Source organism: Anopheles darlingi, chromosome 3, assembly GCF_943734745.1.
Source record: "Anopheles darlingi chromosome 3, idAnoDarlMG_H_01, whole genome shotgun sequence".
Lineage (NCBI taxonomy): Eukaryota > Metazoa > Arthropoda > Insecta > Diptera > Culicidae > Anopheles > Anopheles darlingi.
In genome coordinates this window covers 27,770,939-27,794,389 of record NC_064875.1, presented here as the reverse complement: position 1 = coordinate 27,794,389, position 23,451 = coordinate 27,770,939, and the positions used below count along the sequence as shown (strand labels likewise).

The window sequence follows — 23,451 nt, the reverse complement described above, 5'->3', positions numbered from 1 at the left end:
CAAACGAGTCTCGTGAGTTGGATGGAGATTAACTCCTTAATCCGTCCACTCCATCCACTTATCACTCGGTAACGGTGATGCCGAAAGGTACTTTTGCTGAAGCGATTATTTTCCTCCAGTGGCAGCAGGCAACGGTTTACGGTTACCGCAGGTAATGGAAAAATGAGATGAGAAGCAATTTCCGCATTTCATCGTTATCTCACTCGCTCACTCACTCACGGATGCGTCATACACGAATTCACCTGAATTGGGCGATTTGCTCTCATCGATGATGAATCTCTTTAAAGGTTAGGTAAATCTAACAACACACACACAATCGAGAACACAGTTAACAGCATACAGAGGCACGCTTATGATGAAGTTGTCGGCAGGGTCAGGGTTCGGTCACGGTTCAGCTCAATCGGTATCAGTTGACGCAAGCTCCTGAACCATTTTACGCTTCAGATCCCTTCTATGGACGTAATTCTCAGAAGAATGATCCTTTACATCATCTACCTAGAGATGGTCCGGTCCGTGTCTCGTGTTGATAACGAGGAAAGAAAGCGATTTCCGGGCTCGAGCGGCCTTTTTAGTAGGACCAGCATTCGAGTGCTTACTTACTGATAAAGGTAGGGAACAATCCAAAAACTACCACAATCCGGTAGGAGGAGGAAAAAGCTTCCCCCAACCCCTGGAGTGCAAAACAAGTTAGCAAACACATCATAGCCCGAAAACAAATGTTGGCTAAAAAAAAAAATCATCCCCGAAAATCATCTCCTCCATTTTGCCCAAGTCAATAAACCCAGTCGCAGCGTGTTCCTAAGTCAACAAAACAGGTGCCAGAGGCGCCGAGCCACTCCACACCACACATTCGTCATTGCTTTATTCATCGATTTGCAAATACGGTTCGTTTTCGCAATAAAGAGAGAGAGGGACGGAGAGAGAGAGAGAGAGAGAGAGGGAGAGCGGCAGGGCGTGCGTTGGTCAAATAACAATGGTTTCGAAAACCAGCGAACTGCAAACCGGCGAACAACCGTAATCGTGTTTGCATAACGTCTTGGCCTCGGCAACAGTTCCAGGACCCCTCCCTCCCTCGGGGACACACTCGACGCGTGGTTTCGATGCTGTGTATGTTGCCGTGTATGCTGGTTGTGGAAGGAGCAGAAAAGTTTCACCGTTGCCCATCATTTAGAAATGGATTTTAGATGCGTGCGTGGTTACTATGACGATTCCAACACTGAAACTGAGGAGCGTCGCGTTAATGGGATGTTTGTTCTTTTAATTAAACAACTACACAATCGCAAAACACAATTTGAATGATTGTTCTCTGCATTGTCCCGGATCGCGAACCAGAACCAGGCCATTGTTCGCTCCTTTCGGTTCGGCTCTATTGTGCAGTACAATGTGAGAGGCCATTTGAAAAATCCAACATTCTTGAAAAGTCGTTTTGAGTGGAAAACAAGTTTCTTCAAGTAGCACCGCCTTGCCTTTGGGCGTCTTGCAGGAGCTCTAGGATCCTGGGAACTAGGACTTTGTTCGTGCGATCTCTCCCCCTTTCTGGCTCTGTCTCTGTAGGATTGCAGCAGCTATAAACAACAGTTCAACCCTCTAGCTACACGGCCACACACACCGACAGCCACACGGCGACACAAAACAGTTGACCTTCAGTTACTCCGCTGTCCTGTCGTCGCCTGTCGTCGTGTACGTGTGCGTCGAGTGCTTTTCATTCCGGGAGCGTTTGGTGGCTCCACCTGCGCCATGCATAATGAATCCGCTGTTGCCGCTAGTTGTCGCAGCTTCACCGAGCATCTTCTGACTTCTATGCTTGCTCGCTCGCTCGCTCTGAATAATTCATGTGCGCTCATTGTGTTGCTAGACCGGCCAGCCAGCATTCCCGTCTTCTAGGATAGGGGCGCGTGAATTGTCGGACAAACTTTCTTCGAAGCAGACAACAGCTATGAAATGCACGCGATTTGATGCAAAGTTATTGCTTCCTGCATTATTGTCAGCAAACCAGAAAGCTGCAACAAAACTGGTTGCCCTTAATAGGAGAATGACTTTGTGACTTCTCACAAAGGGGAACGACGGTCGTGCTCGTGGATTAGCTTACGGTGGATCCGTGGTGCCCCGTTCCGAACTTTACGATCGCCCACCACAGCGCACAATCAGAGTCTGCAACTTCTAAAGACATAAAATCGGATGGAATGGAATCTGCAACGACTAAAAGTCCCTGGTGGTCGCCCATTCCCCCAATTCATGTTTATCGTTTTCTCGTTGCGCATATATGTGTGTGAGGCGTGATTTGAAGCTGTTCACTTCCTCACTGTATTCCCTCTCCCCTTGTAACCGGGCGATAAAGGGGTGGAAAGTTTTATTTCGCTTTTCTCTGCCATTTTTTTTTGGCTGTTCTTGTATCCAACCGACGTCGAAAGGGAAAAAGTCGTTTGGCACAATCTGTTTGCCGGACGGTACTCTTTTGCTCCGGAGAAAGTCCGAACTCCGAGCGCTCCTGGGGGACCATTTTGTGAATGGTAGTTTAGAATTCTGTTTCGGTTCTTTTTTTTCGGAACCGATTTGCGATTATCTTTTTCCTGTTCTGTTTCTATTTCCTTATTTGGAGCAAGATGCCGCCCGCTGGTTGCTGTAAGCGATTTTGGGACAGAAACCCTTAACCTTTTTCCTTTTGGTAATAGCCTACTTTTCGAAATGAACTTTCATAATATTCAAATGAGCATGTGAGCAGTGAAGGAACGAACGTTATGATTGCTCCAACTAACGCCGCGGTGGTCTCGCGGTGAGAAATGTTTTCCCATCTAGCCGGTTGGGTGAGAATTGGACGGTGGAAAGCTTTCACGATAGCACGATGGAGGTTCGTTTGAAGAAGGACTAGGACGGTCGCACAAAGTCAAGTCCAAGTCCACGTAAGCACTCGACATGAGTGCTTCCTGGGAGTTCTCTCAACCGCGTGCACTTGAAATCCTTTTCCTTTTCGGCAGTCAACCAACAACAACAACAACCAACAACAACTAACAACAACAGCACTCTAACCGAAGGATTGTACCCTTGTGCAACTCCTCCTGTGCTCTACGCATCTCCAAGGAGTGAGTTTTATCGTTTGTAGAGCCACATAACCCTGGACTGTGCCAACTGCTAGACGGAAATCCTTTTTGAGTTGAAGCTACGAAGGGGCCACGTTAACAGAAGGACGAACGATAAAGCGCAAAAATGTTTAAAAAAAAGGAAAAATAATCCAGGGACCATCTTGGAGAGTGGCCGTCCAAAGGACACCCCGGGTAAAAGGGTCCGAACTGCTCTTAGAGGAGTCCCCAAGAAGGGGCGGACATGGAAACGGTGAACGGTACTTTTCTTCCACCCCCCCCCCCTCCCAAAAAAAAGGACCTGATGTGGGCGATACAGTCCCTGGGCACCCCCAACCGATCGTTCTTTCGGGTGCGACCGAATACTGACGTTTGTTTGTTTTGCTTAAATACATCCACATACACGGCAGGAGGGACTGTTGTATACCTACACTGCTGCTCTACACCGGGTAACCTGCGCCCCGAAAGTGGACCCAGATGAGCCCACGTTCACATCCTTTCCTCGATCCTCCGCACGGCCGCACACGGCCGGTACCACCGGTTTCCTGTCGGCACAGGCTCCGCTCAGTGCAGGTGTTGTTGTGTTTGACACTTTCAGGTGATGGGTTGGAAATTGATTTTGGTTTTGCTTTTGTTTTGCGATCAATGTGCATTGAGGTTGTGATGGCAAACAATTTTGAAACGTCAAACCCTCTGCCTACTGTGTCACTATTGACAAGGAGTTACCATTTTTGGGAAATTAAAATCCAATCAACGAATTTGTTATGAACACCGTTCATTTGCGTATGAGTTTGTGTTCATTGATTAATTGAGTTGAGTTAATGATACCCTTCTTTAAATACCTCATACCCTATAAAGTCACCTTACGCAAGGTACAAAAACACGAGTGATAAGGGATAAGTTGTATTGTTCCACATTTCCGACAGAAGGGTGTCTAGTATGAAAACTTTCGCCAATTAACGCCTTCATCAATCAGTCTCACGTACTACAAACAGAACATCCGCTGTCCGACCGTAGAGTCTCTAGTTGTACCCGTCAAAAGTTGGCCAGCTGAGCGTGCTGGTTCCATCCTCTCAGTCAGACCGCAGCACTGGGACAATAGCAGCACAGCATTTCATTATGATGGATCAGCGAGCAGTCACCCGATGATGGGACTATTACAGAAGCACAATACAAGATGGCAGAAAAAGTAGTTTCTGTTAGTAAAAGGTAGTTATGGTTTGTTGCTTTTTGTTCCCCCCCCCCCTCCCGGAACGTGCGACTAGTTAATAAAGTGATTTAATGAACATGAACACATCTCGCCGGAGTGACTTGTCCGTGCTGCTGTCAAAAGAGCCACTCAAGGCTCAAACTGTAACAGCTGTCCTTGGATCGCGCGCAGGAACGATTGACGCGCACCACGACGTACGTCTGACGGAAGTATATTTATGTAACGTTTCGAAGACTCATGCATACATGATTAGCAGCAGTAGCGTACGACTGGTGGGCGCTGTTACAGTGACAGTGTCTTCTTATGTCGAAGCCATAACATTATTTATTAATGAATAAGATCGCTTTCCTGCTTGCGGCAGATAATGGCACAGGAAGCAATTTTATATGAAACTCAATTTTTTGGAAAATGTTAGTAGAACCTAGCTAAGGGTTCTGAAAACCTTTCGCTTAGAAGTTTAGAAGAGGATTATGTAATAACTGAGTGTACTGTTTGCTCTGCAAGATTGTTATAAAATGAATAAAAAGAATAGTAATAACTGTTTTAAAACGAAACAAGAAAAAAGAAGTTGATGAAAATATCGAAGATAACAAATATAATAAGGTTTTTTTTAAACATTTAAATCTTTCAAACAGTGCCAATACCAAACTATTAACTGCGTGAACTTACAACAATGCTATTAAACAAACTAAATAATGGATTTTACTTAATCCACCCATAGCCATAGTTCATTAAAATCCTCCGTGAAAGAATGTTGATAACTCTCAACAGACCTAGCGGTGTCATCAACTGATTACGGTTCCCAGCAGCTTGTCACAGTTTGTTGAGCTCCCAACTATGTGCGACATAATTTAATACCGAGAACTTGATCCGCCCTATTCCAGACCGTGACCACCAGCCAGCCAGCGAAGAACCGACCAGAACAAAAGGCCACATTATTGAGCTCAACGGTTCCGGGCCGATCAGTGGAACAAAGTTTCTTATCTCTCCTTTCGCAAGAATCCACCGTGAACGGAGCCTTGGTTGCGTGCTGGTTACCGTAAAGCCGAGCAGCGCCCAAATGAACAGAAGATGCTCAACTTAGGACCGTTGCTCTACGAGGACGAGTCATCCTGATTGTCGAATGATAGCATTTACCTGCATGCAACGTGGAAACTTGGCACTCAACATGGGCAGATATGCCCGAAATTAAATTACGTCACATGCATTTACGATAATGGAAGAATGGTCTACCGTTAGAACAGAGTAGGCGCTCTGATCGCCTCGCCTTTTTACCTGAAGATAGCTTATTTTGGTGTTAGTGGATATATGGAAAAGCGAATTCCAAAACCTCAACCTCGCGCCATTTGCGGGAACGGTCGATGTTATCGATGATTTATTCAAACGACTACCGCTTAATGTTTCTCACTCATTATACCTTCCGATCCGATGGCAGCTCTACTCAGCCACAACCGAAACCAAATTAGACAAAAACATCTTCAATTTAGCTGAACTAACTCGGTTTATCGATACCGAACCACTGAACGGTTCACTTGATAAATGGATCTCGGCAGCGGTAAAGCGAAGGATTGGGAAAGGATTTCCAAAAGTTAGTCTTCCAAGGAAAGCCGTCGAGGTGGTGGTGTGGTCGTTCGAACCACTCAGCGCAGGTGTTGAGCAACCGTTTGGATCTGTCTCAATCTCTAGGCCTTGGGTTTTCTTACTGAAATCAAGTATTACTGATGGGAAAGTTTCTATCGTTTCGTGTTCGGAGGACAGTTATAATTAATTGCTCCATAGAAATTCTACCATTTGCTTCTTCCGTTTGTTAATTTGGAAATAATGAACCAACTCACTGGATTTAATTTTCATCCAAACAGATTAGAAACATGCTGCAGCATATTGCAATACTCTTTGCCGAGGTCTTGTTATTTTAATAAAAGATACAAAAATAGAAGGAATTTCGTAATTTGAGAAGAAAAAAATCAATTTCAACCAAACCTCTGTCTCGTTGTAATACAAGAAGCGCACGAGCAGCACAATCACTTTGTCATGTAACTTCATTTGCTTCTTATTTGCTGTTCTATGGAAGCCTCGCAGCATGCTCGCTTCTTACGCGATATTGAATTACTTCAAAAGGATGCTCTTTCTCGGTACAAAAATAACGAGCGGAAAAAAAAACGAAGAGCTTCAGCTACGTAAACCGAAAAATAATCAGAAGAACCCAAACTGGAAGCTAAACAAAAAAAAAACACACACACAAACACACAACAAGAACAACATAAAAACCAGATCCGTGCTAGGAACATGCACAAGCGAATTGGCGAACGGCGAATATAGTAGCGACGAAAAGAACCCCAACGCTTCACATTGCGGTCTCTGCTCGGTGTTCTTTTTTTCCATTTTCCGCGCGAAAAAGTCACTCGCCAAGCACCGCAAAGCGGGCAAAGCATAAAATCTGCTTTGATTGAACAAATATTGCCAGTTCGCTAAACACGGACCTCGCAACTCTACGGAGTACGGAATGGAAAGTGATATCTTTGGCGAGCGACAACCGGTCGAAACCGATCCGGTAATGTTGTTTCGTGGTCTCGAGACTTTCAAGATGAGATGGAAAAGTACAAGAAAAAAAAAAATATCGCGCACCACGTTTAGAGATGGTTTCTCGCTGATTATCGTCGTGTTCCATGATCCAGTGCTAAAGGCTTGAGCGAAGGCCGGGAATTCCGTTCTCTACAGTGGATTGCCGGTTTGATGTGCCCTGACCCGAGTGTCTGTATAGGGCGCAATAGGAGTGGTGTTCAATAATCATTCAGAGAGAGAGAGAGTGAGATCGCGAAGAACGGGAAAAGCGTAGGAAAAGGGTATGTTCGAGTACTAGCATGCACCACGGCATGAAGGCCAGGATCGGTTATTCTTTGTAACAAAGAGCCGGTGCTTTTGCTTTTAAGAAGAATGTTGGAAGAGGGAATGAAGCGAAAATTTAACAAGCAAACGGAAATGTTTAAAGCGAAGAGTGCGCGTTGCACTGTAGAGCTTTGAAATAATGTGCACCAAAAAAAAAAAAGTACAAAATAAACGGGAGCATAATTTTGAGATTACATATTTGCTATTATGCTATTATTTGCCAAATGTTTTTAAATATTTAAAATTGCGTTGCTTATCATAGAAAAGATTCTTTTCATTTGATACCTAACCTAGTAAGAGATATTATCAATAACAATAATAATGAGTATTCAGATTATTAACAATAACAATGAATATTTAAACTTATCTTCGACCGTGATAATAATGTTAGGAAAATATTTGTAGAAATCAAGTTAAATGCTGAATCGATGGTAATATTTTTAATGTATTACCCAATAGTAAACAAGAATACGCACTTCTCGCACTTCGCACTTGGTATGGACCAGAACTATCTTCACATTTCCAGAACTATCTTCACTATCCACCCTGTGCTCCCCCCTGGCTAGCAAGAAACTATTATTGGAACGGAAGCTTAAGCAGGAAGCTAGATCATGGCTTGCATAACATTTGCGCTCTAGATCTGGCGCCGCCGCCGTCGCTGCCGTCGCCGCTGACGCCGGCGGCTACTCCAAACACTCATTAAGGAATGAAGTCATCGTTGGACCAAGAACAACAGCGCAAAATCCTAGTAGGCGAGCGAAGAAGCGTCAAATCAAGTCCCCTAGCGCGCTGGGCGTGACCGAGGGGTGGCCGAGGGGTGGCGCACCACCACCCCCGTCTCTTTCTCTCTCTCTCTCTCTCTCTCACGGTGTAGTGTGTTGCGTTGGAAAATAGAACGGCAACAAGAAAAGTACATCGTTAGTACCTTTTCCCGGAGCGGAAGCCAGAACCCCCTTGCCCCCCACCCCTTCCACACCCTCGAGAAGCAGGGAGAAACAAGCGACAGAAAACCGAAATGAAATAAAAAAATAGAGGAAAATCAAAATAGCAAAGCTCGAAAGGAAAATCCCTCACCCGTAACGCGCGTAAGGATGACGTACGCTATCATGTGAGAGTGGAAAGGGGGGAGGGAAGGCGAGGGGAAGGAGCACCCATCATCCACTTCACCGAGGCTTGTTATTTATTTTGTCTTGTTCCGTGTCCCGTGTCACGCTCTCGGTGAAAGCACAGCAGCGGCACACTTCCCGCGACAACCCCGTCAGCCCGATTGGCGGATCGCAACTCATGTTCGCGCCCCGCTATGAGATACAGTGGTGGTGGCCACACACAGTTGTCTGCTTGCCTGGTATGGGGGTTTGGGAGGAGCCTACAACGGAACGGAATGATTCTGCATTCGCCTTTTGGGGCGCCCAGCGTGCTGGCTGGAGTCTCGCGAGAGCCGGAGAATGTGTCCCAGTGGCGCCTACCAGCTTCGCAAATCATACAAGTCGTAAAGTAGCTCGAAGGTCTCCAAAAAGGGGAGAAGATCCGCTGGCCTGGCCTGGCCCGGTTTGGTCGACCGAATTGGTGAGCCAATAATGCGCTAGAGCGAGCGGTGGGGCCGCTTTGTGGGAATAAATTTGTCTGGCTTTCTTGCTCTTTTCTTGCTCTTTTCTCTCTTGCAACGAAGAAATAAAGGCGAAAACATTCGTAGCAAGTGTAATGATTTATGATATGCCGCCAACTACGTTCGGTGGTTTTTTTTCTTCAAAGTATTTCGCCCGCGGAGTAAGCAATGTAATAATGCATGATATCCAGACAAACGTATGATTCATATCCTGAAACATTTATACACACAACGCATTTACAAGATGGATCCTACCGAGAATAAAAGCAATGGTTATATAAACAGTGCAGCAAAAAAGGTTTGTTTTTAAAACAAGGAGTTTGATATTTTTTACTCTCTTATTTTTAAGTAATATTGATAATAATCCTTCTGCTATGAAAACTGTACGTGCTTATGAGTGGCCTCTTCTTTCGCAGGATTTGAAGGCGTCGGATCTTTTCTGTTGAGTGTGTGTCAGCAAACCGAAGACTATTTAAGAACTTAAAGCTACTACCAGATAGAAAATTGCAGCTATTACACCCCAAATGTTGTCAAATATAATGAAAATGCAAAAGGGCCGCTTTTTGTTTGTCGAATCGAGCTGGTCTTTTGATCGATAATATATTCAGACTGAATTGTTAATAAATGGCATTGTAATAACCTCAATAAATCAGGTTCATTTTCCAAAATCGGATGAAAAATAGCGGAGTTTTTCAACATTAGATAGGTGTCTAAATGGCGTACTCTGTATTATGTAAATATTTTATCAAATAGTGAAAAACATTAATGGTATTCGTTAAAAATAAGGTCTTCCTTGATATTTCATAACCATTGAGACTATACTTTTGTTAGCCAATGGTCAACGTTGAACCATCAACACTTTGAATTGACACAATGAGTATCTAAAAGTAGTCGATCGATTTGCTCTTAGATGCGCTACTGCTTTTACAGTTGAAATTCCCAATTCCAATTTACCTCTCAAATTCCGCTCGCATATAGCATTCGGCATCGATTACACATCCAAACGATCCAGCAATAAAAATCATTTTATTATGCCTTCAATCCATTCATTATCCTTCGCCATTATGAACCACCACCACACCGTGAAGCATGATCGTCTGCCGTCCTGTTAAAAAAGCGCGCGCACACACACACACACACACACGCACTCACACGCACGGGGAAAAAAGGATGCTCGGAATGGTGTGTGTCTGTTTATGGTTCACGATGGACCGTATCATGTTTAATCGGTTTCATTTTCTGTCTTCCCTTAGTTCCCCGTTGCTTCCGACAGCTTTCAGTTCGTGATCGAAAGAAGCACCTCCTCAACTCCAAACAACCCCTCTCTACCCCTCCAGCTTGCGTACATAATCGTCGGTAACAAAATATCCACATTCGCCCACAAACTCCGAGGAACCGAGCGGCCGAGAGCGCACAACATTCGGTCAACGAAAAATGTACCAGAAGACCGAGTCCACCGGGGGGTTCCCGACAAACCGTTGCCCTCCCGTGAACTTTTTCGTGACGTCAACGAGGGACACTCGTTGGAAGCGAGACCGCAATTACCTGCCGATTTACGGTTATGGTGGTTGGCGCTTGGGTGCCACAGACGCCGCCGTCGCCACCGGGCCAAACGCCGGTGAAACACATTACCCATTCTTCCCATTGCCGGGTTACGTAACACCAGCAGACCAGCAGCAGACCAGCAGCGGCAGTGGAACACTGTTTTGTTCCTTCACTGCTACTCCGCTGCTTGAGGTTAAGAGCGTTGTCGTGTTTGGAGAAGACGTTTTGGTTGCCTCTTCAACAAAGCGAAGGCGAAAAGGCGTGCAGGAATCGTCCGGCGAAAGGATTAACCTTCGTACGCCGTTCGCCGTTTCCGTGAATGCCTGCAGGGCGATAAGAGATAATGGCATGCCTTTGCACGTTGCGGTGTGGCTGATGTTTGAGGATCGTTCATTGCTTCACCGAAGAATAGGAAAGACCCCTAACAACAGTAAAAAGGCACACTAAGTACGCTTTTCGGATGGTCACACGGGGTCCGGGGTGCGAAGCGCGATTGGGGTTTACATTCATGATGGCAGAGGTGGAGAGGAAAACATTACTATGTTATCTGCAATCAAAGATGCGATCATTGCGGAACAAAAAAGAAGCAGACTCGTCGATGGTTTCATTTGTGCCCTTCGGGCAATACCGTGTTTTAGGAGCAAAGTAAAACATTCATCATAAAGAGCCCCACTCTTCACGGGTTTTAATCAGACGTGCAATTACTAAGGAGAACATTCAAAGAGCGTTTGTCATTTGAACTTTCCTTTGTATTAGAGAAGGGACTTACAGGATTACTGCATTAATTAGGATTAAAAGGGATTATCTTAATGGATTATTGGTATCATGTTGCAATTAGCAACTCAAAAATTTGCGAACGAAGTAATCAATTAGGAAGACTGAAGTTGACGTATTGAAATTTATGATGTTGCTGTTTACTAAAAGATCCTATTAAAAAAGTTTATAAATCATTCATTGACTAGTACGTAGTACTGGGATATTTAGAAAAGAAAATGGACCACTTAGGTTATGCATTTATAAATTTTGAATGCATTAAAACCTAGTATCATTGTGACTTAACGTATCGTTGCTTCGATAACTTCGACTTCAACATGAGTATTTTTAAAAGCATGATCATTATGTTAGTCTCTTGTGGTAAATGTTCTGTGTAGACTGTGTAGTCTACAGAGAACATGATAATGATGATGTAAAATTTTCGTTAGACGGCAAAAGCAGAATATCCTCTCCAATATAATATCACTTGTAGGATATTTGTATCCATATAAAAATGTATTTAATATCTGTATGCTAACGATCGTGCAATAAGCTCGTAACGTGGCAATATATTCTTGCTGCAACATGATAGCCCTAGGCAATCATGATAATCTTATCAACGTTAGCCAAAGTAATTGGGTAGCTTGTAACAAACATGACAGACTAGCTAACCTACAAAGAAAGTTGTGTTGGTAAAAATGGTAGCGGTAGATTGATAGACTACGGCTAAGATTGAACAATATTAAGGTAATGGGCAAGTGATAGTGAATTATTCATCAAATGTTTATCTCTCTACTGTAAAAGTACCAGCTCGATTAAATTACCATTTTTTTTGTTAAAATGGATAATTCTAGGCAACTTTTTCCCTACCTTACTGCAGGGGAACTTTTTCCCTACCACGACTTGAGGAATATCTGTTAAAAGACAGGTTTATGTTTTAAAATAACCATTTGAGACCGATCATTCCAAGCAATGTAATATATACAACCGCCTATTTTTGCCCTAGCAATGAGTTCGCACTTTAGCCCCACAATCAGAACGAACTTTTGCCGCACTAGGAACATTTCTGAATAAATGTCAATTGCAAAACTTTCCGTTTGTATTTCAGAATAACGGCTATACCGATGGAATCTGTGTTAATTTTGTGTTCTTTCTCGCTTATGAAGGTTTGATGTAGGAAGTGTTCACGAAGCGTGATACTGTTTCCAAAAACTCCTAAATATAGATAATATGTATAAAATCCAAAAACTCCTAAATATCAAAATCGAAAATCGCAAAAATTATAAGCTAACGCATATCTCCAACATTTGTAATCTAAACCAAAAACAAAAACACGTATGGTGAGATGATTTCAATACCTTTCAAACGAGTATCTTGTTAGTAGAATCGGTAAAACCGTTTTATAGAAAAGCCTAATTCGATCTTTTGCCCCACCTTACTCTACTCTGTACTACGAAAAATATGTATAAAGTGCTCTAATAAGGAGCATAGAAAAATAAAATCATTTTTAATATTATTATTACATACCCTCAATGTTTAAGCCATGTTATCACTTTAATAACGAAGCTTACTGCAACACAAAAAAGTTCGCAGGAAAAAAATCATTAAAACGATTACCAACGGAAAAAAGTCTATCGGGGTCTATCGTTAGACAAAGACATGGCTGGCCGGAAAATGACAAGCAACCCGTTCCCTCCATCCAGAAAATAAAGCCATGATGAACCGATGCCGATAATGGTACTTCCGTAATCCAAACTCTATCAACACGAGGCCCATTATGTGATGCGTATGCTTGTTTTATTACATCGCCGAACCCAAAAATCGCTCGACCCCAAGAATCCTTCTACCATCACCGCCTTTGTGGCTAGCACGGTTCCACGGTGGGCCCGGCGGTCGGGCGCAACATTTGCCTTTTGCCAAACTTCCGCTCCAAACGCCACATTAATATTCAATGCGTTGTCTCGCACACGATGGCAACGATGGTAAGGGGCCAAAGGTTGGGTTGTTGAAAGAAAAAAGCATGTGTTAGCTTTTCATCTTAACCGGGACAGGCCATGTCGCGTTAGGAGGGGGAGGGCAAGTAGCCCATTCCCCTCTCGCCCGAACCTGAACGGCTAAATGGAGGCAGCTATCATCAGCCCGCCGATGGCGCAATATCCGCGTGCTTGGTGCGTGCTATAAAACTTCAATCCATTCGCGGCACACAGAAACGGCTTTCGGTGCCTCGGAACGGCACCATGCAGCTCGTATCCAATATAGCGGGTAAAACACTTTCGTGACAAACCCAGCCAGGGGGAGGGTGGGAATGTATTTTTTCATTCATTGGACTGGAAACTTCGCTTGACGTTAAGCCAACATGGAAACCTATGGAGGGCGATGGAAAGAAATCCGTGAAATCCTTCAAATCCTGTTTGTTCTGTTCCCTTCCACCAACTCCCAGCACTCAATTCCCAAATGCTCATCTCGTTCCGTGCTCGTGGAAAACGTTGAGAAGAATTTAAACCCAATCAGCTAAACCAACCAACGGTTAACGCGGGAGCAGCAGCAACTACAACAACATTCTTTAGCCATTCTTTAGTGGCTTTTATGAGCGACCGATTAAAACCCCAACTATGCTAAGCATTCTTCGTTGAATCTTCCTCCCCCCCGAAACTCTAATCCTCAAACAGGGGTGTAATGATATTTATATTATTTCACGATTATGACGCATTACGCACCTCTACACACTGGAACATGGTGGAAAGTTCACCAACCAACCATTTGCAGAGCTCTAGGCTCTGGCAACGCGATTGTTTGGAGTTTTGCTATGAAAACATTCACTCGAGCGAAAACGTATTCCTAGTGTGTGCGTGTATGTGTGCACTAGCAAGGAAAATCACTGCCAACTACGACGACGCCGGAGACGCAGACGGAGACGACGATACCGGGCATGTGAAGAGTCAATTTTATGTCTCGTGTCGTCGAGAGGCGCATATGAGACTGCACCCAAACCCAGCAACAAATGCGGCAGCAATTCCGACGGTTTCCTAGGTTTCGAGATAGCCTAGCGCTCGAGTGGCATCACAACGTACGGCAAAGCAATATTTGCTTGTGGCCGCATCATCGCACCGCAGTCGCAGTCTCGGAATCGTGGTTGGGGGAGAAAGAGAGCAGCTGCAGCGGGAAGAGTGGTGCTACGAAGAGATGGCAAATATTTTCTTTTCATTAAAGCTTCACCGGAGAAGGATGAAGGAGCGCACGGAGAGGAGGGGTCTATGAATATTGCTTGCTGTAGTATGGTGCCTGTACTGTACAAATTGAAATGTTATGCATTATTGTACGCTATCTATGTTGGTTGTACAACATTTTGTTTCTTTATTCGGATCCGTTTTTCTCCGTTAGTTGGTTGTATACGGATGCGGAAAACCTCGTCAGGCGAACAGGTGTGATCAGCCTCAAGTTAAAGCACGAGTACTTCGAGTACTGTGCGGTCTATGTATCAGTGGGCTTCGAGCATGTTGCATATGATGCAGACCAGCGAGTGCTCAACCACCATCGAGAGGTTTGCGTTTGATCCTGCTATCATGTATCTTTCGGACAGTACTTGCAACAGCTAGCACTTGCTCCGGAGCACGAAATGTATGGAAATAATCGATAAACGGCCTCTGACCTATAGGCGGTCAGGAGCAAGAGGCTAGCAAAACGTGCACGTGATGGTCTGTGTGTCCTTCTCAATGAGGTCCTCGTGGCTCTTGCACAACGGCGCCACAGCACTGTTACTGCTCAGCGCATTATGAACTATCCTTTCCCGGTTGGTCTGACCTAAATTTTAATCAGTATGTCACCGATGGCTGCCCGTCCGGGCGCTCGGTGAGACCGCGCCAGAGATTAGCTCCAACATCGGTAAGCGGATATTACCATCTTCAAACGATAGCACACGCGAGCGGGCTCATTCGCGGAACGTGTTTGTGTGGCACTCGAGCGCGCGGCCATCGGCGAGGTGACGGTATCGCGTAGGAAGGATAAAGGATCGCCGTGACCCAAGAGCACCGTGTAGCGGGGTTAGGGTTTTGGATGGTGTCTGGTGTCCCGTGTTAGAGTGACCCGGCCGTGTGTGAAGGGTTTTTTCGGTTAAGAGAGTTGAAAGTGTTGAACCAGTGAAGTGAATCAACACGTTGGTTCTATCAGAATCCTTGATCGAAAGGTGGAAGGCTTGAGAAGGATTATTATGAATAAACGGAGTTTGTTAGCACGCTTTGTTTTGTGCAATGATTTAGACCGTATATTAACTTAAGCTTTCTTACTATCGCTTACTTACGAGTGTTTATGAAAATTGATTTGAGAAAAAAGTCATCTTTATGCAATAATAAACACTGTAAAAATATTTCCTAAGCCAAACGAAACAATCACAGATCGTTGAATTAAAGATATGCTGTATGGTACATTGGAACACAATCGAACATTTCCATTCCAACACAAACAAAAAATAGTTTAGGTAACAGATTCCTTGAAGGAAACTATTTAATTAATGGAAATAAACATATTAATGGCATCATTAATGTATGCCCGTTCTCATATATTTAAAAAATATATCGATTAATAGAAATAATCGAATCAATCATTATCAAACAAACAAAGAATTGGTAAGACGTTTAAAACACCTAGAAAAGTTAGGCCGAAAATAGGTATTATTACATATTATATTATTAAAGAAGCAACAACAGGGAAAACATAGAAAAATATAACAAATTTTTAAACTATTACTATAGTACCAAATGCCCTATGGTATAATCAAGCAACTCATCATTAGGAGGAACGGAAAAGGTTCTTTCGAATCCTTGTACGATTAAGTATCACTAAATTGTATGATTTAATTCAAATAGAAATAACTGCTATGGACGTACACATAGAAACTTGAGTGAATATTTTATCATTATTTTGCTTCTCCAAAAAGTGTACAAAGTGGCGATGCAAACTTCTTTCGGAAGCAAGTACTAAATTAAAGTATTTTTAAAATAATTATCAATCTTAGAGCAATATTTTTGGAACCAAAACAAGATATGAAACATTTGGAATTTTTGGAAGATGAGAAATTCTAAAGAAGGGGACCCGGTTTTTATATAAAAACCTTTTTAAAATTTTGTTTTGCGTTCTTTTTTTAAAAAAAAGCATTCGTAACAGAGAAAAGGATAAACTGTTTCCATAAAGCAGCCAATAAAGTTACACAATTCATGAGTAATATAACATTGCAGGCTTTATGCTATTACTAGGAACTTGCTGACTACGTCATTTAATGTACCAGCTCCCCCACCCCTACATGCCGGGAAATTGTGGAAAGCTTTGCACGGAGTGCCGCACCGGCACGATTGAAATCAAGAGCAGCCCATGATGGCATGTACATGTGTTGGCAGTATCCGACGCATTAGAAGCCACGTGACAGGGACCTGATTCCCGGCCCGGCGTCTTATGACATGAGTACGAGGGGCGGGCGCGCAAAATGCGCAAACATGTAAGGCTTGCTGCTTGATACTTTCGCCCATTCATATTAATATCGGGTTTACCGCAGCCCAACTTAACCTCACACACACACACACACACACACATACCTACGACACATCCGAGCAGAGAGCAACTTTGCAGACGCTTCCAAAACCCCCGGCGAAACCCGGAGAAGCCCGTCGAGAGGAAGTAAAACTTTTCTCTTCTCCCCTCCTGCCTCAGTTCCTTACGTTCCACGGGCACCAGCAACAGTTTGCCTGCCATCGATGGATCGGATCGGATAGGACAGTGCTGTACACTTTCGAACGAACGAGTGCGAACTTCATCAAACCGGAGAGTCCATCGATCGGCAGCACCAGATGGCACACTTAGGGAGGGGAATGGTTTTTTTTTCTGTGTGTGTGAGTGTCCCCAAAATTAGAAGCAAAAGGTGTAGCAGCCGAGGGTCAACCGAACCGATCGGATTGCAAAGTGGCTGTCGCAGCCATTCCGAACAGGCTATTGTCTGTTTTTCCTTGTTTTTTTTCTCTCCCTCTTTTTCTTCTATTGTTGTGCGTCCTCTCTGCCAGCGAAGGGTTCCGGATAATCAATCTTCGTCGGCGTGCAAGTGCCTGGAAACTGACCAGGGTGACCCTGAGCTGAAGTGTTACGGAACACACCTAGGTTCGGATAGGTCTGTCCTACAAGCAGACAATGGCCAATGGGGATTCGTGCGGAATCGAATAGAGCATCTTCCGTTGTCAACTACTACTTGGGCCATCTTTTGCCACCGACGAAGGGATGAATATGGATCTGGTGGATGAATTTTCCATCGCTAACTCACCTTCATCCGTCTTCTCGATGCCCTGGTCCTCTTTCTTCTCGTTCTTCTTCTCCTCGACACCATTCGATGGGCCACTGGTTTCCGGTTCCAGTACTGCCGGTTCCTCCTTTGGTAGCTCTTCCGCACCGGCAACCGGCGAAAGGGGCTGCTGTTGCTGCTGCTTCGCGGCGCTTTTAATTTTCCTTCCCCAACCGAACCGTCCATTAGCACGTTTTCCGCTCGATTTTCGGTCTTCGGCCGGTTGGGGCACCTCCGGCCAATCGCCGGCATTCGACCGACCATCCTCTCGACTCCCATCACCGGCCGTCACTTGTTGTTGTTTTCCTTTGCGTTTGAACACCTTCAGCCAACCGCAGAAGTTCATCGTGCGCTGATTGAAGCCGTCACCGTTGGTGTGCCGCTGGCGTTGGTGGCACGGTTTCACCTTCACTAGCGACCAGACGAGATTGCCGGTCCCACCGCACCGGTTCGCCGGTGCCGGACCACTACTAGCCGCCGCGCAGGCTAGCGATACGATGAAATGGTGATGGTGTGAACTACGACACCGATGATGATGATGATGATGATGATGATGTTGGAGGTGGTGCTGGTGGTTGGAACGATTTCTCTGTCGAACCGCACACGCCAACCCTTCTTCGATACACGGCATTAGACGTGGGCTGTCTCTGTTTTCCTGTCACCGATGGTGCTCAGCATGGCCAACACACAGCACACCTTTGCCGACGACGACGCTGCAGTTCTTCGCACTTAGTGTGCACCGCCTGATGCCTTTTGCATTCACATGATTTATCGCATTTTTCACATCCACTGCACAGTCACTCCGTTAGAAAGAAAAAAAAGCAACCTGCGACACACTAAACCCGATATAGCCCTCTAGTACCGTTGATAGAATTAAGGCAACCTTCATCGGTGGTGTGAAAAGTACGGGAAAATTGTTGTGAAAAAATATCACGCAATTGAACCTGATGGTGCCGAGCCGATGAGCATGGAAATGGAAGCACATAAATTAAACCGGCTCCGGCTTGAATGCAATTTCCGAAACGCAATCATACACGTAAACGTGTTTCTGATTCGAAATCACGTTCATCCGCCACCACAAACGGGGGCGCCCCCATTTCCGTGACGACGAGCGTTGCTAGGTTTATTTTGAAAATTGAACGTTTCCGCGGGGAAAATATTCCTCTCTGCTTGTAACGCCCCTAAACGTGATATTAAGCACGTCCGCCTATATGTGCTGCGTTCTTTGTAAATAGTTTCTGCACTGTAGCTGCACGTGATTGCTGTTAGCACGTGAGTTTATACAATACGATTTGTTCAATTTTGAACTAAGTATAAGGCCACAAAGCATAAAGTAACAAGGAATAAAATATCTCGAGAGGCGAATTTTGTTTATAAACATGTCAGCAACATTCGTAACTGCATCAATTCTTCCACAACATCCTGTTCAGCAACGCCCCAGGGAAGCGCAAGGTGTTTAGCGAAATCCTTGCTGTGGTGAGATGCAATTGCGCCCGCAGACGTTGATTACTAGGAATTCAATTACCCTCTCCATGCTCCTGCGTTTGCGTTCGACCGGCACTTGATACACTTTTTGATAGTTGCCGGCAGTATGCGGCAAAAGTTTTCTCGTTCGACGCCGGACACAAACCGGAAACTAGTGCGGCATCGGCAACGTAAGCTATCTTGCGGTTCCAGTTCGTTTCCCCCCTGGGGAACGAACTCCAAAGTTTCGTTCGGAAAATGTGCCAAAACGGTTCATAACTAGTCTGTGTAATGGCGGAACCGGCACGAGCGTCCAGCAGACAGTGATTTGAGAGTCAACATCTGCTCAAACGGTCGTTCGCTCGTGGCCGCGTGGAGAAACGCGCGGTTTACGAGGAGTTCTATGGACGCCACGATACATTCACCATTCGTTCACTCCTTTCTGCGTCACAAGTGGCCCTAGTGGGAGTTGCACTGTCCCAAAATTGGGCCAAATCGATCGGAATTAGTCCGAGGAAAGCCCCGTAACGGGGTAAACACACAAACACGCAAACAGTAAACACACCGCCACTTAGCGCAAACCGTCGTCACGCGCTGTTATGTCACTACCAGCACCAGCACCAGCACCGACTACTACCGAGCAGCGTCCCAACAACAACAACAGCAACGCCGAAAGGACGACGGCGGAACAGGCGATTCCGCGCTTTATCATTCTGGCGCGTCTTATCAGTCGTCCGGTGGAGGAAAAACTGAGCAGCATATCGACTTTGTCCAGAGGGAAGGCTACTGCTGAGAGTATCCTGCCGTATCCTTCTGTATTTTTAGCGCGGACGCTGTTTTGGGGAAAGCTTTTTCCCTCGTGAGCGAGAGAGTAGCCTAGACAGGGGAGAGAGAGAAAATGAGCGCCCTCAGATGGTATGCGTGAGGAAAACCGTCGTCCTCGCCTCGCACACGCGTTTTCCTTTGTATTATACCGGTTGCCGTTGGGTGGCGTTGGTGTGGTACGTCACGTTTCTAGGTTTTATCAATGAAAAGCTCTTTTCGCTGGAACTCGGTAGTAGAAGTTCGTGCGAGTGGGCGATGGGGTGAGGGGATTTGAATAAAGTGAGGGGTGAGCTTAGCCGCTCAGAAACATTTTATTTTTCTCGCAAATTTCTCGACAAAACAAATTCCGTCGAAAGCAGCGGGGGTGTCTTAAGGCAGTGCTCCGGAAGAGATGTTGATTGTTCGCCCTCTTTGTAGTACTCTACTATAGTGACACATAGCCAGGACATTCACAGTATGTGAGTGGGCATACTGTGTGATGTTAAAGGATAACGGCTGAGAGATCAAAGAAGCAGGCAGATTACATACTGTAATTGACGTACGTATTGTTTTTGAATGGAGTGAGCATGTTTAAGCAGAAAGAAAGAAACCGTTTGCGTACGTAGCTGCCAACAGGAGCTGGTATGTGTCGTTTAGTCCGGCCTTAGCCTTTTTTAATCCGGCTGTTGACACACTACAAGCAGCCAGTAATGATGGTACTTACCGGTAGCGGAGGCTGTCGATTGTTTCGCAACAAGCAACGGCTGTTTGATGGGCGACACGAGTGGTGATGTCGTTGCATTCCGCTGCGTAGGTTTATCTTGCTTCGGTAGTTGAAGGTTATTGACGGGCTGCATCGTGCAATCTGTGGACAAGATTGCAAACATTAATGATTTACTTATTTGAAAAGATATTCAAACACGAACGAACGGAAGCGCCATATTGCGAGCATGGTGACCATCCGTATCCCGCGCTCCCTTATTCACGGCTCATCTCACTACCGGAGTGAGTTTCATGGAACTCTATCGGGCAGCTGTCAACCAGCTGAGCGACCTATGACAGTTCACTCACGAGCACTGTTTACAGAGAGGAGGTTCGGGCAGTGTTAAAATTAAAATTGAAATTAAAATTGAGTCAGTTCCGGCGAGCAACACATATCGATTTTTGAAGTTGAAGAACCACAACGCCAAGGGCGTTACGCGGTTACTACCGATTACTAAAGGTACTATTGTCTGTTCGCTTCGTTGTCAGTGGTTCGTCGTGCATATTTAAACTGTGGTGACTCACGTGTTTAGTCGTTTATGGAGTTTTATCATAATTTTTTCTCAGGGTACGACGGGAGAAGAAGTTACCGCCAGTGCCAGGTTTATTAATAGAGAGTATTGTTTGTTATGTGCCCACGAAACACGTAAAACGGTACCGGATAGTTGGTGTTACGGAAGTGTCGCGATGTGCATACCTAAAACCGAATCGTAATCCAACAGGGCACGGTGGATTTGTAGTTAAAGCTCGCTTTCATAATCTACGCCGCCTCCCCCGAGCCAGGTGGATCGACTCAAGTCGAGGTCAGCGAGCCAGCTCCACACACAGACACAGCAGCGGTCGTTATCGTCTCGATTTCGTCATCGTCGTGTGTCGCCGTTAGTTGTCTGTCCGGGTCCAAGGCGGATTTAACATAGCAAGCGTACGAAGTCAGCCAGCCAAGTCGTTCCGTGTCGCGAAAACTGGTCGGACGACACGGGCGCCTTTCGCCTGTTGCGCTGCTCGTGATTAACTTGTCTTTCTGCTCTCGCCTCAGCTACTTGTTGCACTTACAAAGCGTATACGCACCCGTCCTAAATGCGCTGAAACGGGAGGCCAGAAGTGACGACGAGCACATCATCATCATCTGCTCGTCGCTGGCATCTGACCTTGAAACAGCCCGAAACCTTGAACCGGTAGATGATAATGATGCTACCGCCGAGAGTAAAGATTCCGAGTTCCGAGGCACAGAAAGTGTGAATTAAGTTAACGTGTTAACCCTTGGGGCGGAGGGACGCATCAACAACGTCGAAGCTCCCTTTCAGTGACTTGTTAACCCTGGATTGGAAGTCGGGGGATTTGATAAACAGCGACCTCGAACGTTACGGCAACGCAACGGTTGTTGCTTTCAATCTGTTTTCCATCTTCCGTCCGATGGAAGAAACTGTGAAGCTGCGCTTGCGACGCTTTGTCTTTGTGACCGTGCGGTGTGGATTTAGCTTGACCCAGTTAGTGGCGGCTAGCTAGTTCCAATACGCGTCACACGCGTTCTAGATGGCCTAATTAATGCCCTCGAACGAAGCACAGAATGGTTGATCCAGTTTGAGGAGAGCGACGATGAGACGAATTGCTTTCGTTAGCGAAACACACACACAGTATGCCAGTGATGTAGATAAGAAGAAGGAGCAGGAGATACGCCAACGGTGGGGTGGTAATAGAACCTATCATGCAAAGTGTAGTTTTGTCACTCGACGGCACACGGCGAAGCGACAATATCAGTCGATCTGTGACCATTGCGATACGGTGCTTTAGCGACACATTGAACCCGCAACGGACGGGCTCATGGATGGGAAACATTGATAACCCATGAGGAGTGGGCCTTATAATCGTTAGCTGTACGGGGACGCGACGATGGCAGTTGGTCGCCACGATAAACCGGGAAGCGTAGATAACGAAAGCGCTATCGTGTTCCCCTCTTATTGCATCTAGCAACAGCCCATTGAATCCGCCGCGTGTACCCCGCAAAGTCCACTTATTATACAATAGACCGCCATCGGGACCGGCACCGGCTGGCAGTGACAATCGTTTCGAACCTGGGGAACATGCAAACTGCCTATTAACGTATAACTGTCCCGTGTTAAGAAAAAAAAACCATGGTTGAAACTGCTACAACATTGGTACATACACAGCAAACTGTTAATTGGATTGGATGGATTGAAGTTTGTTGGATTATGCGAAACTAAATGGTTGAAATCTCATCAATAACACTGTAATGTACACAACGGAATTTGTTTACGAACATTTTTTTTCGTCAGTCACGGAATATTTTACTCAATACTGTTGAAGTCATTGACGACTGACGAATATGTTTATTCGTCGTAGTCATAACAGTCATAGTTTGCTATGATTCATAAAGTGCTTTGTGCTCAAAGTTTCATATCTTTCGTGTCGCTAATTGTTGTAGAGAAATCGCTGTAATATTGACCAAAACCAGGAGCAATTTTAAACAGTGAAATTCTTATGCGCTCCGTACTGTTACTGCTTATTATAATGTGATTTTTTGTTCAAAATTTTTCAAACAAAAAGTATTTGCCCTGCAAGTTGATTATTAAAGATGATTGATTATCTAAAGATGGGTTACAAATGGAAGAAATGTTCGCGTTGCCGGGTAGTAGTGTAAACAAATTCCCCCTTTCATAATATTTCGTATTCCCCACTTTTCCCAAGTGGGGTATGCTGGAGCGAAGAATTTCTTGAGAAACCCACACTTCCTCCCCCAGCGAAAGTTGACCTAAGGTATCGGATTACGTGTTGGTCGTAACATCGTGCCCGAGAATATCAACAACAAGGCAAGGGGCAAGCTGTTTAGCTTCGGGATAAGAAAGTATATCAATTTCGGTCGAATGGTCCACCGATGGCGATCGATGGAGTTGGAATATTTGTTTTAACTCCAAAGAAATGCTCCATGGTCTGGGGCTGAAAACTGGCTCCATATGCTCGCCACCAGAAACGTTTGTTACGGATTTTCGAGCCAGGGGTCGTTGTA

The 23,451-nt window shown here is 45.1% G+C and overlaps 3 protein-coding genes across 11 annotated transcripts in view; 2 read left to right on the top strand and 1 right to left on the bottom strand.

The window, feature by feature from the left end:
• The window catches only part of LOC125954123 (CTTNBP2 N-terminal-like protein), a 107,794-nt gene that overhangs the window by 30,772 nt on the left and 53,571 nt on the right, over window positions 1–23,451 (top strand). The window lies entirely within an intron of this gene.
• LOC125954125 (cytochrome b5 reductase 4) overlaps window positions 1–23,451 on the bottom strand; it is a 44,333-nt gene that overhangs the window by 15,940 nt on the left and 4,942 nt on the right. Inside the window, exons 1-2 of one of the 4 annotated variants that reach the window (XM_049684157.1) lie at window positions 19,426–19,685; window positions 17,379–18,279 (exon numbers count right to left, since the gene is read on the bottom strand). In XM_049684157.1, the coding sequence (XP_049540114.1) occupies window positions 17,379–18,027 (649 nt within the window). In that variant the 5' untranslated portion in view covers window positions 18,028–18,279; window positions 19,426–19,685. Of the gene's footprint in view, window positions 1–17,378; window positions 18,736–19,425; window positions 19,686–20,388; window positions 20,530–23,451 lie in introns of those variants that run through there. The other 3 variants (XM_049684159.1, XM_049684160.1, XM_049684156.1) reach the window with 3 other exon arrangements.
• LOC125954128 (fatty-acid amide hydrolase 2-A) overlaps window positions 20,743–23,451 on the top strand; it is a 5,652-nt gene continuing 2,943 nt past the window's right edge. The window contains exon 1 of one of the 6 annotated variants that reach the window (XM_049684163.1): window positions 20,743–20,886. The gene's annotated coding sequence lies outside the window, so the exon portion shown is untranslated. The other 5 variants (XM_049684165.1, XM_049684166.1, XM_049684167.1 and 2 more) reach the window with 5 other exon arrangements.